The following is a 23,473-nucleotide window of genomic DNA, read 5'->3' on the forward strand; positions in this document are numbered from 1 at the left end:
ACACTAATGGTGTACTAGAAAAATGGGTGACTGCCAGGTGCATTTTTGGTGTGCAATTTCCAACGTTTTAACAATTATTGACTGATAGACCCATTAGAAGTGGTTTGTTAGATGTGGTTTTTATGTTATTTTAGTTTACAAAGATTAGTTACTGTAATGAGTAGATGTTGAAATGCCAACAGCAAAATACAGTTGTCCTGACAGCCTGTTCCCAAACCATTGTGTTTCTGTTTGAACACAACAGGAGCTGATACTGCTCATGCTTACAAGTGGGTGAAGTTGGAAATCGGACTGAGCTAGGATATGGTCATTCTAGCTGTTCCTCAATTCAAGATGATGTCTACTTGGGGACTTGCATTACTGCCATGGGTCTTCATATGGCTGACAGGCTAATTCTCACTCATAGAACGTTGGAGCTGGCTGTCTTGCAAGGTAGATATATCTAGAGTGCTGAATTTGCTTCCTTTTTCCTTTTCAGCTGCCACTCTATTATTAAAATGTTGGGACTGAAAGTGTGATGTAGCTTAATGTTGTCACTATTTGGACCCTAGTAGAAGCCAATACGTGACTTTGTTTTATGTGGCGTCTTTAGATCATCATCATTATTGTCTACACAACCTTCATAAGTTGGTAGTCAGATGCTGTTCATATGTTGAACTATGATGAACTTCACTGCTGCAACTTTCTTTGGCCTTTGCAAACAGTGAGACACAGTTTTCCTGTGTCTGGCATACTGTTCATGGATTGCATTTTGTCTAGCATCAATGTGAGATTCAGGTTGGAGCTGAGCATGAGCTACTCGTAGTTGAAAACTGAGGTGGAGTCGGGAATTATTGGACTTCAGACTGAACTGGGACTGGAAGTGAGCTGGTATTGGGATTGGAGTGGAGTTTGGGTTGGGCATGAGTTGGTTCCTAAAACCAGAACTGGGCTGAAGCTAGGATTTATTCAGTCTCAAATTGAGCTGGATTAAGCTGATGCTGAAAATAAACTGAGGATGGGACTGACCCTGGAACTTGAACAGAGTCTACAGTTCTGAATGATCAGACCAGCTGGGTCTGCAGCTTAAGGGTTGAACTCGGAATTGGGCTGGTGTTGGGGCGTTGCATTGGCGTCAGTATGTGACGTGGGAGAGAATGGTGGAGAGGCTTAACGTATCTTTTTAAACGCTATTGAAATCAGCAAATGTCAATTCTGTACTCCCCTAACCTGCGCATTTCAAAAGAAACGTGGGATGGAGCCGAGATGGCGCCTTCACACAAAACATGAGCACTTAACAGCTGCCGTTGGACTGAGTCAGATAGGCCTTGCTGGCCTGTGTATGTTTGTACAAGTTTCCTGGACTGCAAACTTTATCGTTGAAAAAAAACTGGCACAGTGGTTAGCACTGCTGCCTCACAGCGCCAGAGACCCAGGTTCAATTCCTGCCTCAGGCAACTGTCTGCCTGGAGTTTGCACATTCTCCCGTGTCTGCATGGGTTTGCTCCGGTTTCCTCCCACAGTCCAAAAATGTGCAGGTTAGGTGAATTGGCTATGCTAAGTTGCCCATAGCGTTAGGTGAAGAGGTAAATGTCAGGGAATGGGTGTGGGTGGGTTGCTCTTCGGAGGGTCCGTGTGGATTTGTTGGGCCGAAGGGCCTGTTTCCACACTGTAAGTAATCTAATTAACTATCATGACTCAAAACAACTCTGTATCAGGATTAAAGTGAACAGACAAATCGTGTTCAGCTTGTGTAATTGTATTCCCCACCATCGAATGTGTTCAACAGATGATATATTCATCTCCCCGGCAAACACACAGTGTACTCCCAGTAGCTTTCATATTGAGGTATAGACCCAGGCACCAGCAAGCGGACCGTTTCGGTGCAGTTTTGCATTAGCTGTAGTACTTCCACTGAAAGTACTCGTTTGCAATATGATTGAATAAATCAAGTTTGTTTTGGAGAGGAGGGAACTTTTTTCGTCCATAGTGTAATTGCTGGCATGTTTTGTTCGAGTATAGTGTAGCGGTAAATACCTGAAAATAAGCAGCAAAAGCATGTAGCTGGTCCCATACTCTTCACAAAAATATATGACATGAACATGTTTCTGTGTGAGGACCTAATGAAACTGAGATGAGGAACAGAGGAGCGATTGTATCTGCTCACAAATAATCAACAGTCTGGAGATGGTTACTTCAGGATGTTGTTAAATGTTTTCTCTGGGCACATAAGAACATTTGAACAGCAAGTCCTAGAACGTGAAACAGCTGGGAAACACTTCCGTGCCAATGTGGACCAGTGACGATGGGAGGACACAAAGTGCAACAGGGTCACTTCCACTTTGCACCGAGCGCTTCAAATATATGGGACATTTTTTGTATTTTTTTTGCGGGCCCGGACGAGTAAGAATGTTCCTCGCTGTCTTAAAAAAATATACTGCAGCCCACTGCTGTCCTTTGGGTAGCTAAGCCAAATACCGTAACCGCCAGCGCACTCCGCCTCGTTTACTGGCAAACTGTTGGCTGACTTATTCGCTGAGGGAGCGTTCAGATTTTCGGTTCCCCGTTTCCCAATTACCCTTCACACACATACACAGCCGTCTCTGTCTAACACACCCACCCACATACACACCCGTCACTCTCTCTCTCTCTCACACACACACACAGACACACCCATCTCTCACACAGACATACACGCCCATCTCTCTCACACACACCCGTCTCACACATACACAAACACGTCTCATACACACACACTTGTCTTTCCCTCGCACGTGTATCAGGATTAAAGTGAACCTGCCTCCCTCACACATACACCTGCCCCTCTCTCTGTCATACACACGCATACCCGTCTCTCACTATGATGTCTACCAGATGGCTTTTAGGAGCAGCTTGTAGAGGAGCCCACTTGGGAACAGGCAATACTGGATTCAGTGTTGTGCAATGAGGCAGACTTGATAAGGAAGCTCAAGGTGAAGAAACCTTGGGATGCAGTGATCTTAATATGATTGAATTTATTCTGCAATTTGAGAGGGAGAAGATAGAATGGTATAACAGCTAAATAAAGGCAACAACAGGCATGAGGGAGGAGCTGGATAGAATTGACTGGGAGAGGAGCTTAGCAGGAAAGATAATGGAACACTAGTAGTAGGGGTTTCTGGGAGCAATTCAGGAAAAACAGCAGCGATTCATCCTGAGGAAAAAGTATGGTACTGGGGGGATGAGGCAACCATGGCTGACTCGGGAAGTCAGAGGTAGCATAAAAGCAAAAGAGAAAGCATATAATGTGGCGAAGGGCAGTGGGAAACCAGAGGAATGGGAAAATTACAAAGACCAACAGAGGGCAACAAAAAAGGAAATAAGGAGGGAGAAGATTAAATATGGAGGTAAGCTAGCCAGTATTATAAAGGAAGGGACTGTAAGAGTTTCTTTAGATATGTAAAGGGCAAAAGAGAGACAAAAGTGGGCATTAGGTCACTGGAAAAAGATGCTGGAGTGATAGCAGGGGGAATTAGAAAATAGCTGAGGACCTGAATGATTACTTTGTGTGGATCTTCAGGGGTGGAAGACATGAATAAGATCCCAAAAATTCAAGAGACTGAGGGGCAGAACTGAGTATAGTGGCTATCACCAAGGAGAAGTTGCTAGAAAAAACTGAATGGACGGACAGTATGTAAATCACCTGGACCAGATGGACTATACCCCAGTGTTCTAAAGGAGCTAGCTGAAGAGATAGTGGAGGCGTTAGTGGAGATCTTTCAGGAATCGCTAGAATCAGGGAGGGTCCCAGAGAACTGGAAAATCACTAACGTGACACCCTGTTTAAAAAGGGAGTAAGGCAAAAGACAGAAAATTACAGACCGATTAGCCTAACCTTGGTTGTGGGTAAGATCCTGGAATCCATGGTGAAGGATGAGATTTCTGAACACTTGGAAGTGTACGGTAAAATAGGACAAAGTCAGCATGGTTTCATCAATAGCAGTCGGCGACAAGTGGTGTTCTGCAAGGATCAATGTTGGGACCACAACTTTTCACTTTATACATTAACATTCTAGATGAAGGAACTGAGGGCATTTTGGCTAAGTTTGCAGATGATACAAAAATAGGTAGAGGGACAGGTAGTATTGAGGACGTGGGGAAGCTGCAGAAGGATTTGGACAGGTTAGGAGAGTGGGCAAAGAAGTGGCAGATTGAGTACAATGTGGAAACATGTGAGGTCATGCACTTTGGTAAGAAGAATAGAGGCATGGACTATTTTCTGAATGGAGAGAAAATTCAAAAGTCTGAAGTGCGAAGAGACTTGAGAGTTCCAGACCAGGATCCTCTCAAAGTAAACAATGCAGTGGAAGGCAAATGCAATGTTGGCATTTATTTTGAGAGGACTTGAATATAAAAGCAGGGATGTACTTCTGAGGCTCAATAAGGCTCTGGTCAGACCACATTTGGAGTATTGTGCATAGTTTTGGGCCCCATATCTAAGGAAGGATGTACTGGGCCTGGAGCATGTTCAGAGGAGGCTCACAAGAATGGTCCCAGGAATGAAATGCTTAACATATGAGGATATTTGAGGACATTGGGTTTATACTCGATTAAGTTTAGAAAAATGAGGGGGGGGTCTAATTGAAATATGCAGAATACTGAATGTCCTGGACAAAGTAGATGTTGGGAAGGTGTTTCCATTGGTAGGAGAGACTGGGACACGAGGGCATAGCCTTAGAGTTAAGGGAAGACGTCTCAGAATGGAGATAATGAGAAACTTCAGTCAGAGAGTAGTGAATCTATGGAATTCATTACCACAAAAGGCTGTGGAGATCAGGTCACTGAGTATATTTAAGACTGAGATAGATAGGTTCCAGAGTATCAAGGGGATTGAGGGTTACAGGGAGAAAGTGGGAGAATTAGTTTTTGAATGTGAGCATAAGAGGTACAGTTAGTAAGTTTGCAGATGACACCAAAATTGGAGGTGTAGTGGACAGCGAAGAAGGTTACTCAGATTACAACAGGATCTGGACCAGATGGGCCAATGGGCTGAGAAGTCGCAGATGGAGTTTAATTCAGATAAATGCGAGGTACTACATTTTGGGAAAGCAAATCTTAGCAGGACTTATACACTTAATGGTAAGGTCCTTGGGATTGTTGCTGAACAAAGAGACCTTGGAGTGCAGGTTCATAGCTCCTTGAAAGTGGAGTTGCAGGTAGATAGGATAGTGAAGAAGGCGTTTGGTATGCTTTCCTTTATTGGTCAGAATATTGAGTACAGGAGTTGGGAGGTCATGTTGCAGCTGTACAGGACATTGGTTAGGCCACTGTTAGAATATTGCATACAATTCTGGTCTCCTTCCTATCGGAAAGATGTTGTGAAACTTGAAAGGGTTCAGAAAAGATTTACAAGGCTGTTGCCAGGGTTGGAGGATTTGACTATGGGGAGAGGCTGAACAGGCTGGGGCTGTTTTCCCTGGAGCGTCGGAGGCTGAGGGGTGATCTTATAGAGGTTTACAAAATTATGAGGGGCATGGGTAGGGTAAATAGGCAAAGTCTTTTCCCTGGGATCGGGGAGTCCAGAACTAGAGGGCATAGGTTTAGGGTGAGAGGGGAAAGATATAAGAGACCTAAGGGGCAACTTTTTCACGCAGAGAGTGGTACGTGTATGTAATGAGCTGCCAGAGGAAGTGGTGGAGGCTGGTACAATTGCAACATTTAAGAGGCATTTGGATGGGTATATGAATAGGAAGGGTTTGGAGTGATATGGGCCAGGTGCTGACAGGTGGGACTAGATTGGGTTGGGATATCTGGTCGGCATGGACAGGTTGGACCGAAGGGTCTGTTTCCATGCTTTACATCTCTTTGACTCTATGACTAAACTGATCATCATGATTGAATGATGGAGCAGACTCGATGGGCTGAATGGCCTAATTTCTGCTCTTATGTCTTATGGTCTTATACACCTATCTCTCACACACATATGCACGCTCACATCTCTTACACACTCACAACCAAATCCCGTCCCTTTCTCTCACACACAAACCCGTTTTCCTCTCTCACACACACACACATAAGATCTGGATTTGTAAATCTTATGGGAAACAGGTTGTAGTTTTCAATTAATGAGTCATTGAAGTCACACCTGTTGAGAGGAATGTTGCATATTGTTTTTTATAAATATGTAGGCTAAGTTAGGACAGTGAGTGGCTCAGGGTAGGTACTATGTGGCTTAATGTAAGGTCCCTGTCTCAGTGCGAGAAGATCTAGGTTCAAGTTGCACCTGCCAAAGTATGTCATAACAGGTTGATTTAAATAAAAGTTCTAAAGAAGGGTCACTGGACCTGAAACATTAACTCTGATTTTTCTCCACAGATACTGCCTGACCTGCTGAGTTTCTCCAGCAATGTCTGTTCTTGTTTAAAATAAATGTGATGGTCATTGTCAATGGCAGAGAAGAAAGGAGTATGCGTTGTTCTGTGGTCCACATACAGTGCAGCAGTTATAGTCCCAAAGCTCGATGATACCTATGGTTCTTGTCTGGTGCAGTTCAGTAACAGGATGCAGTTACAGCTTGAGAAAATTGAGAGAAGCTTTCTCTTCTGGATCTTTTCAGGAGACAATGACAGAAATTATGTGAGAGTATTGATAATTGAGTGGATCATTAGCTCTGTGCTAATGTTTTAAACTCAGTAGTGATCATTTCAATATGACAAGAATATTACATTGCCAAAAAATCTTCTTTGATGTGAATGGCTTGTTTATTAAAATTCTCCCAAGGGACAAAGCTAGATTTTTAAAAGTGTGTCTCCAAGGCTCACAGCATGCTGCTAACAATTGAGTTGAAGAGTTGGATTTATTACAATAAGGCCATAAAAAGTCAAACCATTGAAGTTTGAGTAATCAGTTTGGGAGTTCAAGGCGGCATTGTCTGTGGATTTAACTTGCTTACTATCATGGTTCGTAAATTTTACCATGATATTTGGTTATAACAGAATATCTTAACTCATTAAAGATATCACTTTATTTTTATTGCTACAAGTGAAGAATACAAAGAAAAAATCATCTTTGTTTAATATATTAAATTACTGCAGGTTAAACAAATGATGCCTGGCTTCTCTATTAGGAACCTTAAACAATGCAGTGGAAATAAACTAGTTCCAGTGTTCTAGCTCTACAAGGATGAGGAAGGGAAGGACACAACAAGTGAAAAATTAACTACTCCTTTTCTATGGACATTTCTTCTTCAAGAGAATAGATTTTCTGTAGAAAATAGTGAAAATAATAACTAAAAATTAATGTGTGTTTTTTAAAATTAAGAACATGACCCCAATCTTCCTCCCCTAATTTTGTAACTTTCTATATTTCTCTCCTGAAGGCACTCACACAAACTGGGTTACACTTTCATGGTTAACTTTGAGTCCTTTTTCCCAAGAGGTCAATCTTTAAAGGATCAAGAATTATCACAATTAACTCAATTCTGCCCCCATCAGATATCTATATGCATGGGGTATTTGCTTCTTTGCAATACTGTAAAATGGGTCAGCTGCCAATGCTACCTTTGAATTTTCCTGGCTTTAGCACATCAAAACTGGGAGAGAAATTATTATTAGCTGTTGTTTCAAAAATCTGCAGACCTTTTCCAGATGACAAAATGGTCCAGTGTAGAAACTTTGGGTGTTTCCTCTCACTAATACACGTGCAAACTAGAACTAAAAGCTGTCGTGGCTGAGAAAAGGCCAACATTCAAATCTTGGACAGATTTGCCCAACACAACAGCCGATGTATTTAACTACTGAAACACTGAGAAAGTACAAATGTCATGTCAGACTGAAAATAGTTTATTGATAGCAATCCTGGCTGAAATTCCTGTTGATGATGTTAGTGAACAAGTGTTTATTATGGCTCTCTGACATTCCTCAGTCTCTTGTTTTTAAGAGGTGGTATTACTCCCATTTGAAATAGTTGGCAATGCTCCTGCAATAAACTGGGACTGAGGAATATCACATAAATGCGTTTGGTCATTAATATAATCAGAAGTGATTTTTAAGCTACTTTACCTTTTTCTGACAAAGTTATAATTATCTAGTGATAAAAGAATTGGCGAAAAGTTGTAAACTATTACTAAAACAAAACCAAACATTAATACAAAAATGCAATCCTGTAAAAATATTTAGTTTTTGAAGTTTGTTTGAACTTTTGATTCAGTTTATTTAGATCTTTAAAACTCTCTTAAATATGATGTTGTATAGCCAGATCTGGAGGCTGTAAACTGGAGGCAAAGCTCCCTAATCTGGTAATTGCTGGAACACTGAAAGGTAAACATGGATTGCTTGTGCTTTTCATGGCCAAACATTTAATGCAATAATTCTGGTTCAGCAACTGTTAGTTCTTTCTTTATTTAGCCTTGGCTACCTGCAAATAATAGAGATCCAGGTAAAAGCACTGGTTGGAAGAAATCCACATCGACAGAAGGTATAGAAAGTCTTGCCAACAAAATTTAGATTCACCTCAATTATAGCTAAACTCATGTTTGTTTACATAGGTCTTAGGCATATCATATTTCACAAACATTTTGGTCCTCAAGTCCATCTATTGACTCTCACTGCTATTACTTCTGACAATTGAGGTGACAATTGTCACAGCCGTTCATTTCAAATTGGATACCAGTACACATATAGAAGTTTTACACTCATTTTAATACCATGTTGCACCCTAGGAGGTTGGTGTCTAAAACCTAAGACATTCATGTGCAATTTGTTCCATATTCCAATGACTGCCCCTGTTGAAAATGAACTTGTTTTGACGATCAGATTGGTAGACTTGTGACTAGATAGTTCAGCAAATGTAGCCTCAAAAAACGCTAAAATGAAAAATGATAATATTGTGGAGAGTACTTCCCACACAACAATTTCATATTCCCCCCCATCTTTTTCTCTCTTTCTCCAAGTAAAACCAAAAATTAATTAATTCTTATTTTTGTGTAGTATTTTTAGCCTGTTAGAGACCTGCATTTTCAGTTTTCCACTTCCTTCTGTAGTGTTTTGGAATAATAAGTGTGCCAGACATTCAGCCCACCTTTGCTACAGTATATTTTACCATTACAGCAGAGAATCTCTTTCAATCTTACTTCTTTGCTGGACATAAGTCACATCTGAAAATGAGATTATTTTCTACAGTTTAGATAATCTTACTGAAAATTGGCTGCATTGTCCTCATGGGAAGTAAAAAAAATTGAATTGTTTATACTGATTTGCACTGTGTTCTTCCTTTAAAACCCTGAAGCTATTCTCAATGCTATTAAAATGTTTATATTTGGATTGGTCTTTGATAAAGTAAATTATGAATTCCCTCATCCTAAGTATCATAGTTTAATCTATAAATTCATTTTTGAAAGAAAAAAACCCATTGCTTGACAGTTTCAGTTACAGAAATTTGCAATATTTCTTAGTGTTGTATGATAAGTATACCATCTGTCAATGTCTAATTATATCCCAACCTACCATCAATTTTACAGTAATGCTGGCCTCTGTCATCACAAATATTCCATTCTTGAAGCAGTACTGACCCCCAGTGGTAACCTAACATTATTACAATTATGAAAGCCATCATATCCCAATATGGCTGACTGCAACAAAATATAAAAGCTAAATGCAAAAAGTAACTCTTTAATTTACAGAGATTTAAATTGACCATCAACAGTAGCCTGACATCAGTGTCATTGTCTTGTTTTCAGCTGTAATCCAAAAATTGTTAGGTCTGGTGGCTCAGTGGTCAGCAGTGCTACCACACAGCGTGAGAGACCTGGGTTCAATTCCTGCCTCAGGTGACTGTCTGTGTGGAGTTTGCACATTCTCCCTGTGTCTGTGTGGGTTTCCTCCCACAATTCAAAAGATGTTCAGGCCAGGTGAATTACCCATGGTGTTAGGTGCATTAATCAGGGATAAGTAGGGGAATGGGTCTGGGTGGGTTACCCTTTGGAGGGTCAGGTGGGCTGAAAGGCCTGTTCCCATACTGTAGGGAGTCTAATTTTATCACTTTACAGAACAGTACGTTCAATCTGGAAAGAACAGCATCCATTAAGAAAGAGAACCTATTAGTTTGAATATTGTGTGATAACTGATTCCCTTCTATGGAAGGAATACTGACGGTCTTTGACTTTTCCTAATTCTATTGTTCTCTCTAGTTTTTTCTTTCTTGTTTATTTCCAGTCACCTAGTACTGTAACTAATCTCATGTCATTGTACCCCTCTTCGATACGTTACGTCAAAATCAGTTAAACTGAAAGGGTCGAAATCTTAGAACTCTCTCCCTAACCACAGTGTGAGTTTACCTACACCCCAAATGCAGTGATTCAAATGCAACTCACCACCAGCTTCTCAAAGACAATGAGGGATAGACAAGAAATGCTAATTCAACAAGGGACACCACATACCGTGAATGAATAGAAAGAAATTAGGTATACTGGTCTGACTCTCTTATATTTTCAAGTGGAGAATCAATATAAGCGGTCTGTTCATTTTCAAGTACAACTGTTTTATTGAACTGGTTTTCCTTTGGGTAGTTCTCTGCCTTACAAAGTAAGCTGACAGCTTTCGCCTGATGTCTTGCTTGGTAATCTCCAAATGGCCTATCGGGAAACTCATGCCTGCCTACTCAGAAACAGAAATCCCAAATACTACATACTGTCCTTTTGCCTATTCTCCCACTGACCGAACCCTGCTCGGGATTATCTCTGCCAATATGCTTCCCATTCCATTTACATATTGCAAAGGGGAGTTCCCTGGCAGGTTGACCTTACTTATTTTCAGTAAAAATCCCACTATTGTAAACACGTCTCTTGTAAAAATCCCACACTTCTGTAACATGTAGATTACTAGATTAATTTGTAACCCACCACCCAATCGATTTTCACCTTTCCTCCCTGGAGGGATTGATTTGAACTGAAACCTAGTTCTAATGTGTATCAATCACCTAGTCTGACAATCCTCGCATGACCATTATTAATATATTAGCAAAGACTATGAGTGTTGAGAAGAAGCAAGACATCATTCTGGTTTCATCCAGCATCTACGCAAGTATAATTTCCAGAAGAATCACTGCAAAGCAATCAGGAGCAAAAACACTGCTGGATTTTCTGATACAGACATACTGGACTGAATGGCTTCCTTCTTGTAACTATTCAATGATTACATTCAATGATTTTTCCCCTCCCAAGCCTAACCTGGATAGAAGAACCTACTACCACCTCAACAGAAATGTGATCTCAGTATTTCCGATTATTAAATGGTAACTGCTGCTAAAACATGCAATGTCAGGCATGTCTCTGATGTTTTACAATGACATTAAACTATCAAAATTCCGTAGAATTACAGATGATGAATAGTCACTGAGACAAGATATCGCTGTGTCCAGCATAAATTAGTGATTTCAGTAGAGAAAATTGCAGAAGGGAACCTACAAAGTTCAAGACGATAGTAGTTAACATTGATGTGGGATGAAAGTGTCTCTGCTAATATAAAATATGCATTGGAAAACATCAAAATCACTAAATTAAGAAGGAAAATTTGATGTGATTTGTAGTCATTTTCTTCCCACTGCCCAGTTGGTTCATTGCATTCCACTGTTGAAAAATTTGCTATGACACTATTACTATGACATTGCCCACCTGCACTTTAGTCCTTGAAGCCTCAACTTTAGTGTGTTATAGAGTCATAGAATCATAGAGATGGACAGCATGGAAACAGACCCTTTGGTCCAACCTGTCCATGCTGACCAGATAGCCCAACCCAATCTAGTCCCACCTGCCAGCACCCGGCCCATATCACTCCAAACCCTTCCTATTCATATACCCATCCAAATGCCTCTTAAATGTTGCAATTGTACCAGCCTCCACCACATCCTCTGACAGCTCATTCCAAACACATACCACCCTCTGCGTGAAAAAGTTGCCCCTTAGGTCTCTTTTATATCTTTCCCCTCTCACCTTAAACCTATGCCCTCTAGTTCTGGACTCCCCGACCCCAGGGAAAAGACTTTGTCTATTTATCCTATCCATGCCCCTCATAATTTTGTAAACCTCTATAAGGTCACCCCTCAGCCTCCGACACTCCAGGGAAAACAGCCCCAGCCTGTTCAGCGTCTCCCTATAGGTCAAATCCGCCAACCCTGGCAACATCCTTGTAAATCTTTTCTGAACCCTTTCAAGTTTCACAACATCGTTCCAATAGGAAGGAGACCAGAATTGTACGCAATATTCCAACAGTAGTCTTACCATTGTCCTGTACAGCCGCAACATGACCTCCCAACTCCTGGACTCAATACTCTCACTAATAAAGGAAAGCATACCAAATGCCTTCTTCACGATCCTATCTTTCTGCGACTCCACTTTCAAGGAGCTATGAACCTGCACTCCAAGGTCTCTTTGTTCAGCAACACTCCCTAGAACCTTACCATCAAGTGTATAAGTCCTGCTACGATTTGCTTTCCCAAAATGCAGCACCTCGCATTTATCTGAATTAAACTCCATCTGGCCCAGATCCTGTTGTAATCTGAGGTAATCCTCTTTGCTGTCCACTACACCTCCAAGTTTGATGTCATCTGCAAACTTTCTAACTGTACCTCATGCTCACATCCAAATCATTTATGTAAATTACAAAAAGTAGAGGACCCAGCACCGATCCTTGTGGCACTCCACTGGTCACAGGCCTGCAATCTGAAAAACAACCCTCCACCACCACCCTCTGTCTTCTACCTTTGAGCCAGTTCTGTATCAAAATGGCTAGTTCTTCCTTTATTCCATGAGATCTAACCTTGCTGATCAGTCTCCCATGGGGAACCTTGTCGAACGCCTTACTGAAGTCCATATAGATCACATCTACTGCTCTGCCCTTATCAATCTTCTTTGTTACTTCTTCAAAAAACACAATCAAGTATGTGAGACATGATTTCCCATGCACAAAGCCATGTTGACTATCCCTAATCAGTCCTTGCCTTTTCAAATACATGAACATCCCGTCCCTCAGGATTCCCTCCAACAACTTATCCACCACCGAGGTCAGGCTCACTGGTCTATAGTTCCCTGGATTGTCTTTACTGCCCTTCTTAAACAGTGGCACCACGTTTGCCATCCTCCAGTCTTCTGGCACCTCACCTGTGACTATCGATGATACAAATATGTCAGCAAGAGGCCCAGCAATCACTTCTCTAGCTTCCCACAGAGTTCTATGGTACACCTGATCAGGTCCTGGGGATTTATCCGCCTTTAACCGTTTCAAGACATCCAGCACTTCCTCCTCTGTAATCTGGACAATTTGCAAGATGTCACCATCTATTTCCCTACAGTCTATATCTTCAATATCCTTTTCCACAGTAAATACTGATGCGAAATACTCATTTAGTATCTCCCCCATTTTCTGTGGCTCCACACAAAGGCCGCCTTGCTGATCTTTGAGAGGCCCTATTCTCTCCCTAGTTACCCTTTTGTCCTTAATATATTTGTAAAAACCCTTTGGATTCTCCTTAATTCTATTTGCCAATGCTATCTCATGTCCCCTTTTTGCCCTCCTGATTTCCCTCTTAAGTATACTCCTACTTCCTTTATACTCTTCTAAGGATTCACTCGATCTATCCTGTCTATACCTGACATATGCTTCCTTCTTTTTCTTAACCAAACCCTCAATTTCTTTTGTCATCCAGCATTCCCTATAGCTACCAGCCTTCCTTTTCACCCTGATAGGAATACACTTTCTCTGGATTCTTGTTATCTCATTTCTGAAAGCTTCCCATTTTCCAGCTGTCCCTGCACCTGCGAACATCTGCCTCCAATCAGCTTCTGAAAGTTCTTGCCTAATACCATCAAAATTGGCCTTTCTCTAATTTAGAACTTCAACTTTTAGATCTGGTCCATCCTTTTCCGTCACTATTTTAAAACAAACAGAATTATGGTCGCTGGCCTCAAAGTGCTCCCCCACTGACACCTCAGTCACCTGCCCTGCCTTATTTCCCAAGAGTAGGTCAAGTTTTTCACCTTCTCTAGTAGGTACATTCACATACTGAATCAGAAAATTGTCTTGTATGCACTTAAGAAATTCCTCTCCATCAAAACCTTTAACACTATGGCAGTCCCAGTCGATGTTTGGAAAGTTAAAATCCCCTACCATAACTACCCTATTATTCCTACAGATAGCTGAGATCTCCTCACAAGTTTGTTTCTCAATTTCCCTCTGACTATTGGGGGGGGGGGGGGGGTCTATAATACAATCCCAATAAAGTGATCATTCCTTTCTTATTTCTCAGTTCCACCCAAATAACTTCCCTGGATGTATTTCCAGGAATATCCTCCCTAAGCACAGCTGTAATGCTTATTTCCTTATCAAAAATTCCACTTCCCCTCCTCTCTTGTCTCCCTTTCTATCCTTCCTGTAGCATTTGTATCCTGGAACATTAAGCTGCCAGTCCTGCCCATCCCTGAGCCATGTTTCTGTAATTGCTATGATATCCCAGTCCCATGTTCCTAACCATGCCTTGAGTTCATCTGCCTTCCCTGTTAGGCGCCTTGCATTGAAATAAATGCAGTTTAATTTATTAGTCCTACCTTGTCCCTGCCTGCCCTGACTGTTTGACTCACATCTGTTCTCAACTGTACCAGTCTCAGATTGATCTCTTTCCTCACTATCTCCCTGGGTCCCACCCCCCCCCCACCTTACTAGTTTAAATCCTCCCAAGTAGTTCTAGCAAATTTCCCTACCAGTATATTAGTCCCCTTCCAATTTCGGTGCAATCCGTCCTTCTTGTACAGGTCAGTTCTACCCCAAAAGAGATTCCAATGATTCAAAAATGTGAATCCTTCTCCTATACACCAGCTCCTCAGCCATGCATTCATCTGCTCCATCCTTCTATTCCTGCCCTCACTACCTCATAGCACCAGGAGTAATCCAGATATTACTACCCTTGAGGACCTCCTTTTTAAATTTCTGCCTAACTCTCTGTAATCTCCCTGTTATCAACCCTTGATTTCCATTCAGTTAAATAAATGAGTGTCCGAGTTTATGCTGTCAATGATCTGTGCTCCCAGTAAGGGAGTGGGTATTCAAAGAAAAACCCTTTATTTATCATGTATGACTCACATGTATCGAAAGTTGTTTCACAGTTATCATGCTTTGGCCATACAGCTGACACCCTTTCTCCTCCACCACCCATCAACCACCCGGTCCCACCACCAACCTGGCACCAAGCTGCCTACCCATTTCATTGAAACAACACCATCTGTAGAACCTGGGGACACATTCCAGGCTAGTAGCTTCTGTGCTCTAACATTTCTGTTCTTCAGGATTGAGTCTAATCTTGTATACTAAATGTTTGTACAGCAACCTATCGAATGTCTTTTGGAAACCCAAGTTCAAGTTGTTCTGCTATAACACAAATTTCAACAATGCAAATTGGCTTCAATGCAATTAATGAATCGGGGACTCTGTTTCTAAAGCCCAAACTTGTAAAAAGCATGTTGGCTATAGCACGATTAGATCGCCAACACTTTTAAGGTTTATAAAATCATGAGGGGCATGGGTAAGGTAAATAGACAAGGTTTTTTTTCCCTAGCGTGGGGGAGTCCAGAATTAGAGGGCATTGGTTTAGGGTGAGAGAGGAAAAATTTAAAAGGGACCTGAGGGTGGTGCATGCATGGAACGAGCTTCCAGAGGCAGTGGTGGAGGCTGGTACTATTCCAACATTTAAAAGGCATCTGAATGGGTATATGAATCAGAAGGATTTAGAGCGATAAGCGCCATGTGCTGGTTTTTCACTGTGCCTTTGTACACGTGACAAAAAATTCAATTCAATTGTTGTATAGCATGGGGTTGCACAGGAACACAGCTATCACGCTATAGAAGAAATTACGGTATACTATTGGTTACCCTATTTTACCGTCTACAGGTATAGCTCTCAAAACTAGCAACATCAGACCTTAAGCATTACTAAAATTTAATAATATGAGTCTGGTGGTTCAGGCCAAATCTGGTCAGGTGGGGTGAAAGGTCACTCTGAGGGTGGAAATAGATGGGCATGCAATCAATTAATTGGTAACTAGTTTGGTGCTGTGCTGCACCAGTACAGCACCTAGAATGTTCAGTTTTTAAAAAGTTATTTTGTTCAATTAAAATGGATACAGGAAACATTCTAAAGATGTCTGATTTTCAGACAACATTAGTTTTTGAGACACTTACCTATAGGTACATCCTCTGTAATAAATAGTTTAGAGTAAGTGAAAAAGAGCTGTGGAAAAAAAAAATTACGAGACTATGCAAGGTTACCAAGAATTATGGCATAAAATGTGATTTACATCAGTGTTCCCTTACAAAGAATGTTAACTACACCAGCTATCCATCCATTTAAATGATTACTGAGTTTGTGTTGTCACATGACATTGATACTGCAACATCAGACAGTGTTCATCTGATGTTTACCAGGCTTGATTAATGTTCTCCCGGCAGATGTCCTATCCTCTCCTGTAAATTCCAACTCACCTGAAATTTTTCTGCCCCTCCCTTTCACCAAGTCCTATTCATCTATCAGCACATCTGTATACTTTGGCTTTCAGTTCCCCAACACTGACCTGCAATTTTAAATTGTATTTATCAATCTGTGGCCATGTTACAATCAATATATATCTGGTGATTTTAAGAATGTATTATGATACAACAGTATAAAATGGATTGGAATAAGAAAAAAATCAGAATTGTTTGATATATCTATATTCTAGACTGTATGTGTGCAATTAATTTTTCCAACTGCACACTTCTATTTTTCCATCATTGCTTTAACCTGGAATTCTTCAATTTCTTGTTTCAATAATCTTTCCTGATTTCAATTTCCTTCCTGTTAAAAATACTCCGTGCTGGTGGGTTTACTTGTGAGTCTCAACTACTGCTGAGGAATGAGACTAAAGTGTTGCATCATAATCAGGTGCGAACCTCTCCCACAGACACTGCCAGACCTGCTGAGTTTCTCCAGCACTTTTTATTTATTTTTCTTTGTGATCTCCAGCATCTGCAGGAATTTGCTTTGATTTTATGTGAACCTTTATCCCACTTGGCATTCAGATCTCAGCTGTTGTTTCTATTCAACAATCAGGGGCAAAACCCATGGCTGACTTTGCCTGTGAACTCCCCCTTCAAGAACATCCATGGGAGCAAATGTAACCTATTCTGTCAGGGAACTTACAAGAATAGGTGTCATGTTGTTTGAAAACCAGCTAGGCAGAGTGTAATATCAGCATTTCATCCAATCCTCTGTGTTCTCAGCTTTGGATAAGGTTAAAATGATCCTCATTAATAAATAAATAGTATCAACACAACTGTGTAATCAACTTTAGACTGAAGCATTTGAAAATCCTTCCTAATAAAAATATCATGGATTCTGAAACAGCATTTTCTGGCAGTATAATATTTCTTATGTATACAACTCCATATAAAAATATGAGCTTTCAATCATGGTCAGTTTTCTCAAGCTTATAATTTTGGGTTCTAGTTTTTTACTTGAGATTCCACACAATTCCACACAAACAATGACCTAGCTTTCACCACAACAAATCTCTTCATACCTTAAAACCATTGCATTCAGTATGGCATAGTATTTCAATGTAACTTTTTTGTAGAGTATGTATATACTCAGTTAGTTTAGTCTCACCCAGCAAACACATTTGGGGAGCTTATTGTATTGGTATTTTGTCGTAGGTCATTTTTAAAAATCAAGGTATGTACTAATCACAATTAACCACTTGTTGCTCTAAAGGAAGCAAGCTGCACAACTGCAAATAGTTAGGAGTGGTGCACACCAATAGGTTCAGCTGCATACTTCACAGATTGGAGAAGTTTTCTCCTGGTATTGGTTGTGTGTTTGCTTCTTAACACAAACACCTAACAGACTCCAGGCAACAGTAGCTAAGCTGCAGATTCCGACATTTCCTGACAGACAGTTTATATCAGATTACTGAGTGACAAACACAAAGGTTTGGCTCACTGCAGAGAACTTATTTTGATAGTTTTATGCTCGAGATCTGGTGGAATCTGCAATCATTTATTGTTCAGGCCAAACGTAACATGTTTGCCAAAGTTTTTGATATCATTATCGTGCTGGAATAATATGACCAACCTTGTTGCTACTCTGTGGTGGGGCAGCAAAAGAGCATTCGGGAATTAGAACTCCTTTTATTCAAGGTGCAATATTGCTAGCCTCTGAAGACTACGCTGAGTTATTTTCAACCTTATGATGATTGACTTTCAGCTATGGAAAGAACTTGGCATATTTAATGAAATATAGATACTTTGATTACTTCAAGATTTGAATATTTATAAGAAGATAAAGTGTTTCTGTTGCCAATCAATCTACATCTTAATCAGCACGTATTTTGATTTGCTATAATGCTCATAAACAGTACAGGTATGTATACAAATCCATATGCAATTGAGGTGTTACAGAGCAAGAAAAAAGAACTGATAGCAGGAATTATCAATACAGATAATCTTCTGGACTGGTTGGTTGAGAATCATATCATTTCACCAGATAAGAGAATTGCTGTGTTGAATTACAAGACACGGGAGAAAAAGAACTCGAGAATTCTGGATATGTTGGTTTGTTGTGGTGAGAGAGCCTGCAGAATGTTCTTCTATCCTTGTCTCAAGTATTTGGAACCAGCTCTGTATAATTACATCAGGAGCTATGTCAGTAATGTGTCCGGCAGCTTTAGAAATGCCAAGAGACAGTTAGTGGGATACCTTTTGGAAAGGGATAAGGATGAAATCCCTCGGAACACACTCAGAAAGGAAAAGGAATTCATGCAGACTATAAATAAGCCACATCAGATCCTAAAAAGAGATGGACATCTTCTTGCCCAGAATGAACTGACTGAGCTCTATCAAGCTGCAGCATTGGGAAATCTTTCCAGTCTTGATAGTGCATTTGGAGACAGTAATGTAAATGTCACAAATGCTTCCAATGAAACTCTATTGCACATTGCTGCCAATTATGGGGATGTTGCAATGATTAGGTATTTATTAAGTAAAGGAGCAAAGACAAAGGTGAGGGATAACAAAGGACAATCACCTCTCCACCGGGCTGCAGAGAGGGGACACGTAGATGCAACCAAAATGCTTCTCCAAGCAGGAGCACACATTTATGCTGAGGATACCGAATCCAGAACTCCATTCCAATTAGCTGCAGAGAACAGCCATTTCTCTGTCGTGAAGCTGCTGTTGAAAGAAGAAGTGAGTAAACATAAAAAGAATAAATCCTTTTTGCACCAGGCTGCTCTCAGAGATGAAAGCAAATTAGCGCAAATCATTCTCAAATATGGAGCTCTAGTTGATACGAAGGATGAGAAGAACAGGACTCCACTGTTTCATGCTATATCTAAAGAACATGTCAATACTGCGAAAGTACTGCTCAAGGCTGGAGCCAATGTTAATGTTGATCTGATTCGCGCAGTATTTAACAGTAACAACCAATTTCTGATTAGGCTGATCTTGGAGCATAGCAGTGAAATTAACTCTACTGTCTTAGTTGACGCACTCTTTAAAGCAGTTCAGAAAAATCTTCACGTAGCTGTGGGCATTATCATTGAACTGGGTATTGATGTCAACACAAGAAATAGTTTACAATACACACCTTTACTGCTGGCAGCGGAACTCGGTCATGCTGAATCTGTCAAAACCTTGATAGACAAAGGTGCATGTTTAGATGAAAGAACACCAAACATGGATAGTGCATTGCACCTTGCAGTCCGGATTGGTTCTCTGTCTGTTGCAAAGCTGCTGATTGACCATGGAATGGATGCAAACATTGTTAGCTCTGATAACCAAACCCCCTTGCATGTTGCATCACTTCATAACCAACCACCAATGATAGAAATGCTGATAACACGAGGTTCAAAGGTCAATGCTGTCACAAAGGAAGCAGTTACTCCTTTACATATTGCTTCACAAAGAGGTAACAGAGATACAGCAGCATGTCTCATCCAGCACAAAGCAAAAGTAAACGCTAAAGACAGATATATGAAAACACCCCTACACATGGCTGCTGTTGTTGGAGATACTCCCATTGCAGATCTACTTCTGTCAAATCAGGCTGATGTCAATGCAGCAAATGTGGAGAAGAAGACACCACTTCATTTGGCTGCTAATGAAGGTCATTTGGACTTTGTAAATTTTATGTTAACCAGAAGGGCCAAGTTTGCTGCTAAAGATATGGATGGTAATACACCAATGCATTATGCAGTCAGCAATAGCCATGATATTATTGTCAAAGCCCTTTTATTGGCTGGAAAAAATAAAAACATCGATATTAAGAATGTTTGGCGGAAAACACCATTACATGTAGCAGCAGAGCATAGTGATGAGCATCTGATAGAATTGCTGTTGATCAGTGGAGCTGCCATTAATGCTTTAGATAATGCCAAAGATACACCCCTGCATTGTGCTTGCAAATCAGGCAATTTTAACACTGCCCAAAAACTAATTAACTGGTCTGAAGGTGAAAAACCAAAGTTTCAGTCAACAAATAGTTTAAAGAAAACCCCACTTCAAGTTGCAGAAGATGGAGATACAGATAACCACCAACAAATAGCAACATTACTGAAAAAGAAAATGTTGCTAATTAGATAAGAAAAAAAACTCATATTCCCTGATTATTTAGTTGAGCAATGCAATATCTAGTCTGTGGATTGCCATTCATGAAACAGTATTGTTTCAGTCTCAACTCTGTGCTGTGCTGATCATAAACCAATTTGCAGAGTTGGGGAGTGTGTGATGGAGGGAATTAGCTGTCATTCATACCTCTATTTGTTATCCATTGATCCCTATTCATAAATAGCAAAAGTAAGATGCTGAAGATTAGAGTTGAGAGGATGGTGCTGGAAAAGCACTGCAGGTCAGGCAGCACCCGAAGAGCAGGAGAATTCATGTTTCGGGCAAAAGCCCTTCATCAGGAATTGAAGGGCTTTTGCCCAAAATGTTGATTCTCCTGCTCCTTGGATACTGCCTAACCTGCAGTGCTTTTTCAGCACCACACTCATGAACCCATTCATAAATGTATGGTGTGAACTTTGGATTAGAGAAAAATTGAGGCTGGAGGTAATGTTGACTGCCCATTTCAGATTTATATGGTTAACCAATGCTCACTATCAAGATTTACATTCAATGTGCTACCAAAGGACCACTGACATGTTCAAACCCAGTATGACATTTCCCAGGAATGATTGGGAAAATGCCGGAGGGAGTTGTGGCGAGAAACAAAGCTCATTCTGAAGTATGTAATTAATTGTGGTTCCCAAGAACAAAACAGAAGGAAAAGTAAGGTGCTTACAACAAAATATGTAAAATTATCAAAACAAAAAATGAAATTGTCTGTTGTAAAAGCACAAGGAAATTACAATAAACCAAATCACTGTATTGTTTTGATTAAAATTCATTAATGTAGTTTTCCTTTGTTTATATTTTCATGACTGGACTCCATATTTAATATTTTTAATTTCTGTTTTATATTCACATTTTGTGCCTTAGAATTTTACAATAATGTATAAAACAGTAAAATTGCAATGCAGTACAAGTGATAATGCATCAGACTTGAACAATCATTGTGAAACTGAAATGATTTCATAAATTTCCTCTTAATTCTCAGTGCTTCTCAAACCAATCAATAAAATTGATTGTTAGCGAATACATGACAAAACTACTTGTTGGTAAAAAAGAACTGCGGATGCTGGAAATCAGAAACGAAAACAGAAATTGTTGGAAAAACTCATCAGGTTTGGCAGCATCTGTGGGGAGAAATCAGAGTTAACATTTCAGGTCCAGAAGAAGGGTGACTGGATCCAACGTATTAACTGTTTTCTCTCCACAGATGCTGCCAGACCTGCTGAGATTCTTCAGCAATTTCTGTTTTAAAAATCTTCTTGCAAACAATATTGGGCACTTAATCAAGAAATTTTTAAATCAGATGAACTAGATATTGAGAAATTCTTTCCCTTTTAGTTCAGTCACTACAACAGTAGACTAATAGACTACAACAGCAATGACCTGGTTGATGTATGCCATGGATAGTTAATGCAGTTTTGACATCCATTTCCATTGATTCGATCTGCTCCTTGATAAGAATACTTTCATCTTAAATAAGTATTGTTATATTTTTTGCACTTTTGAATGTATTGCGGTTTTCATTTTAACTTTGCTATATGTTACTTATCCATATTTTGTAACTTTTTGTGAATCCTGCAATGTGACCCCGATGTTCACTATCTAGACAATGTTTACAGTTTTTATGTTTTGCTTAAATGAAAAAAAGTTCTGAATAACTTTAGCATATTCATAAATATGTGAAATTATAATTGTTAGACTACTGGTAGACATGGGAAATTTCAAATATTTCTGACTGATTTTTTTTGTGCATGGAAATATCATGCCAATACATTTTGTGAATCTCAGTTTCGTTTTTTTGTTTAAATGGGACATGGAATGTAATTTTGCTTCACATTTAGCCCAAAACTATATAGATTTAAACAATTCTTTAGCAGTGCAAAGATTATAAGGAGAGATTTAAGGGTTGCTTCGGGTCACTCCCAAACACACTGAGGTTCACTGTTTGAACTTAATAAGACTGAACGGATCCTTACAGCATCTTTGAGTCACATCTGTTTTAAGTTACACAAACGAGGTTCTTTTGAAGTATTGGAAAGATCACATTAAAGCACGGAATGAGAAACAAAAGTCTTGTATGGGATCAAATACTTAAATTCCTGAGTGAAATCAAGATTCCAAAAAAACTGAAGCTATCATAACTCCTGCAGGTTATCAAACAAAAAGTCCAGATATCAATTACAGTTTGATTCTATAACTGTGAGTATTCAAGCAAGTTGAGGTTAGGTTGACATTTTTGTGACCCTACATTAAGGCAAATAGGTCTTTTGTGTTTTTTATAGGCAGTTTATTTTGTGGTTTCTTATGGAGCTTTATCAGTTTTTAGGTTGTATATTATACTAATTGTGGGTACGTACTATAGGGCAGAATCCTATAGGGGTTTGAGCAACATTGAGTATGGTGAGATGTGTGACAGAATTGGCAAAAAATGTAGCAAGGCCATCTTTATGGCAGAAGCAACTCTTGCCATCTCTCATGCTTTTCACAAGCGGCATGGTGAGATTCTCATGAGACAGTGTCAATTGGCCAATTCATGGTGACTAGTGCTCTTTACCGAAAATGCTTTGTTAACAACACAACTCACCACATCAATATTCAGCCTCACATCTCACCAAAATCATCAGACAAGTGAGACATCAGGAAAACCCAACAAGAAAACCAGATGAGCATCTGGTTGATATGGTTCGCTGCTTGCTCCAAATGACCTTAGTAATAGAATCTTGGCCCAAACATCACATGCTCCATGGGCAGCAAACACATGTACCCCACATCCATGGACATTAGCATTCAACATTTACGAGTCTCTAAGAATCCTAATGGTTCTGATT

The 23,473-nt window shown here is 40.0% G+C and overlaps 2 protein-coding genes across 2 annotated transcripts in view; both read left to right on the top strand.

Moving 5' to 3' along the window:
- The first annotated feature begins 350 nt into the window (after positions 1–350).
- The window catches only part of LOC122554378 (uncharacterized), a 38,295-nt gene continuing 15,172 nt past the window's right edge, over positions 351–23,473 (top strand). Inside the window, exon 1 of the mRNA XM_087990635.1 lies at positions 351–432. Coding sequence (XP_087846761.1) covers positions 366–432 — 67 coding nt within the window. The 5' untranslated portion in view covers positions 351–365. The remainder of the gene's footprint in view (positions 433–23,473) is intronic.
- caiap (CARD- and ANK-containing Inflammasome Adaptor Protein) lies at positions 18,378–20,714 on the top strand. The gene has a single exon (XM_087990276.1). It carries the CDS (start codon positions 18,378–18,380, stop codon positions 20,613–20,615), a length of 2,238 nt encoding a protein of 745 aa, XP_087846402.1. The 3' UTR covers positions 20,616–20,714.

This window comes from Chiloscyllium plagiosum, unplaced genomic scaffold (assembly GCF_037043375.1).
Source record: "Chiloscyllium plagiosum isolate Xiang-an unplaced genomic scaffold, Cpla_swu_hap1 HiC_scaffold_9, whole genome shotgun sequence".
Lineage (NCBI taxonomy): Eukaryota > Metazoa > Chordata > Chondrichthyes > Orectolobiformes > Hemiscylliidae > Chiloscyllium > Chiloscyllium plagiosum.

What these genes read in the sequence shown, in the direction of transcription:
- caiap (XM_087990276.1), top strand. Translation starts at nt 18,378, where the DNA reads ATGCTCATAAACAGTACAGGTATGTATACAAATCCATATGCAATTGAG.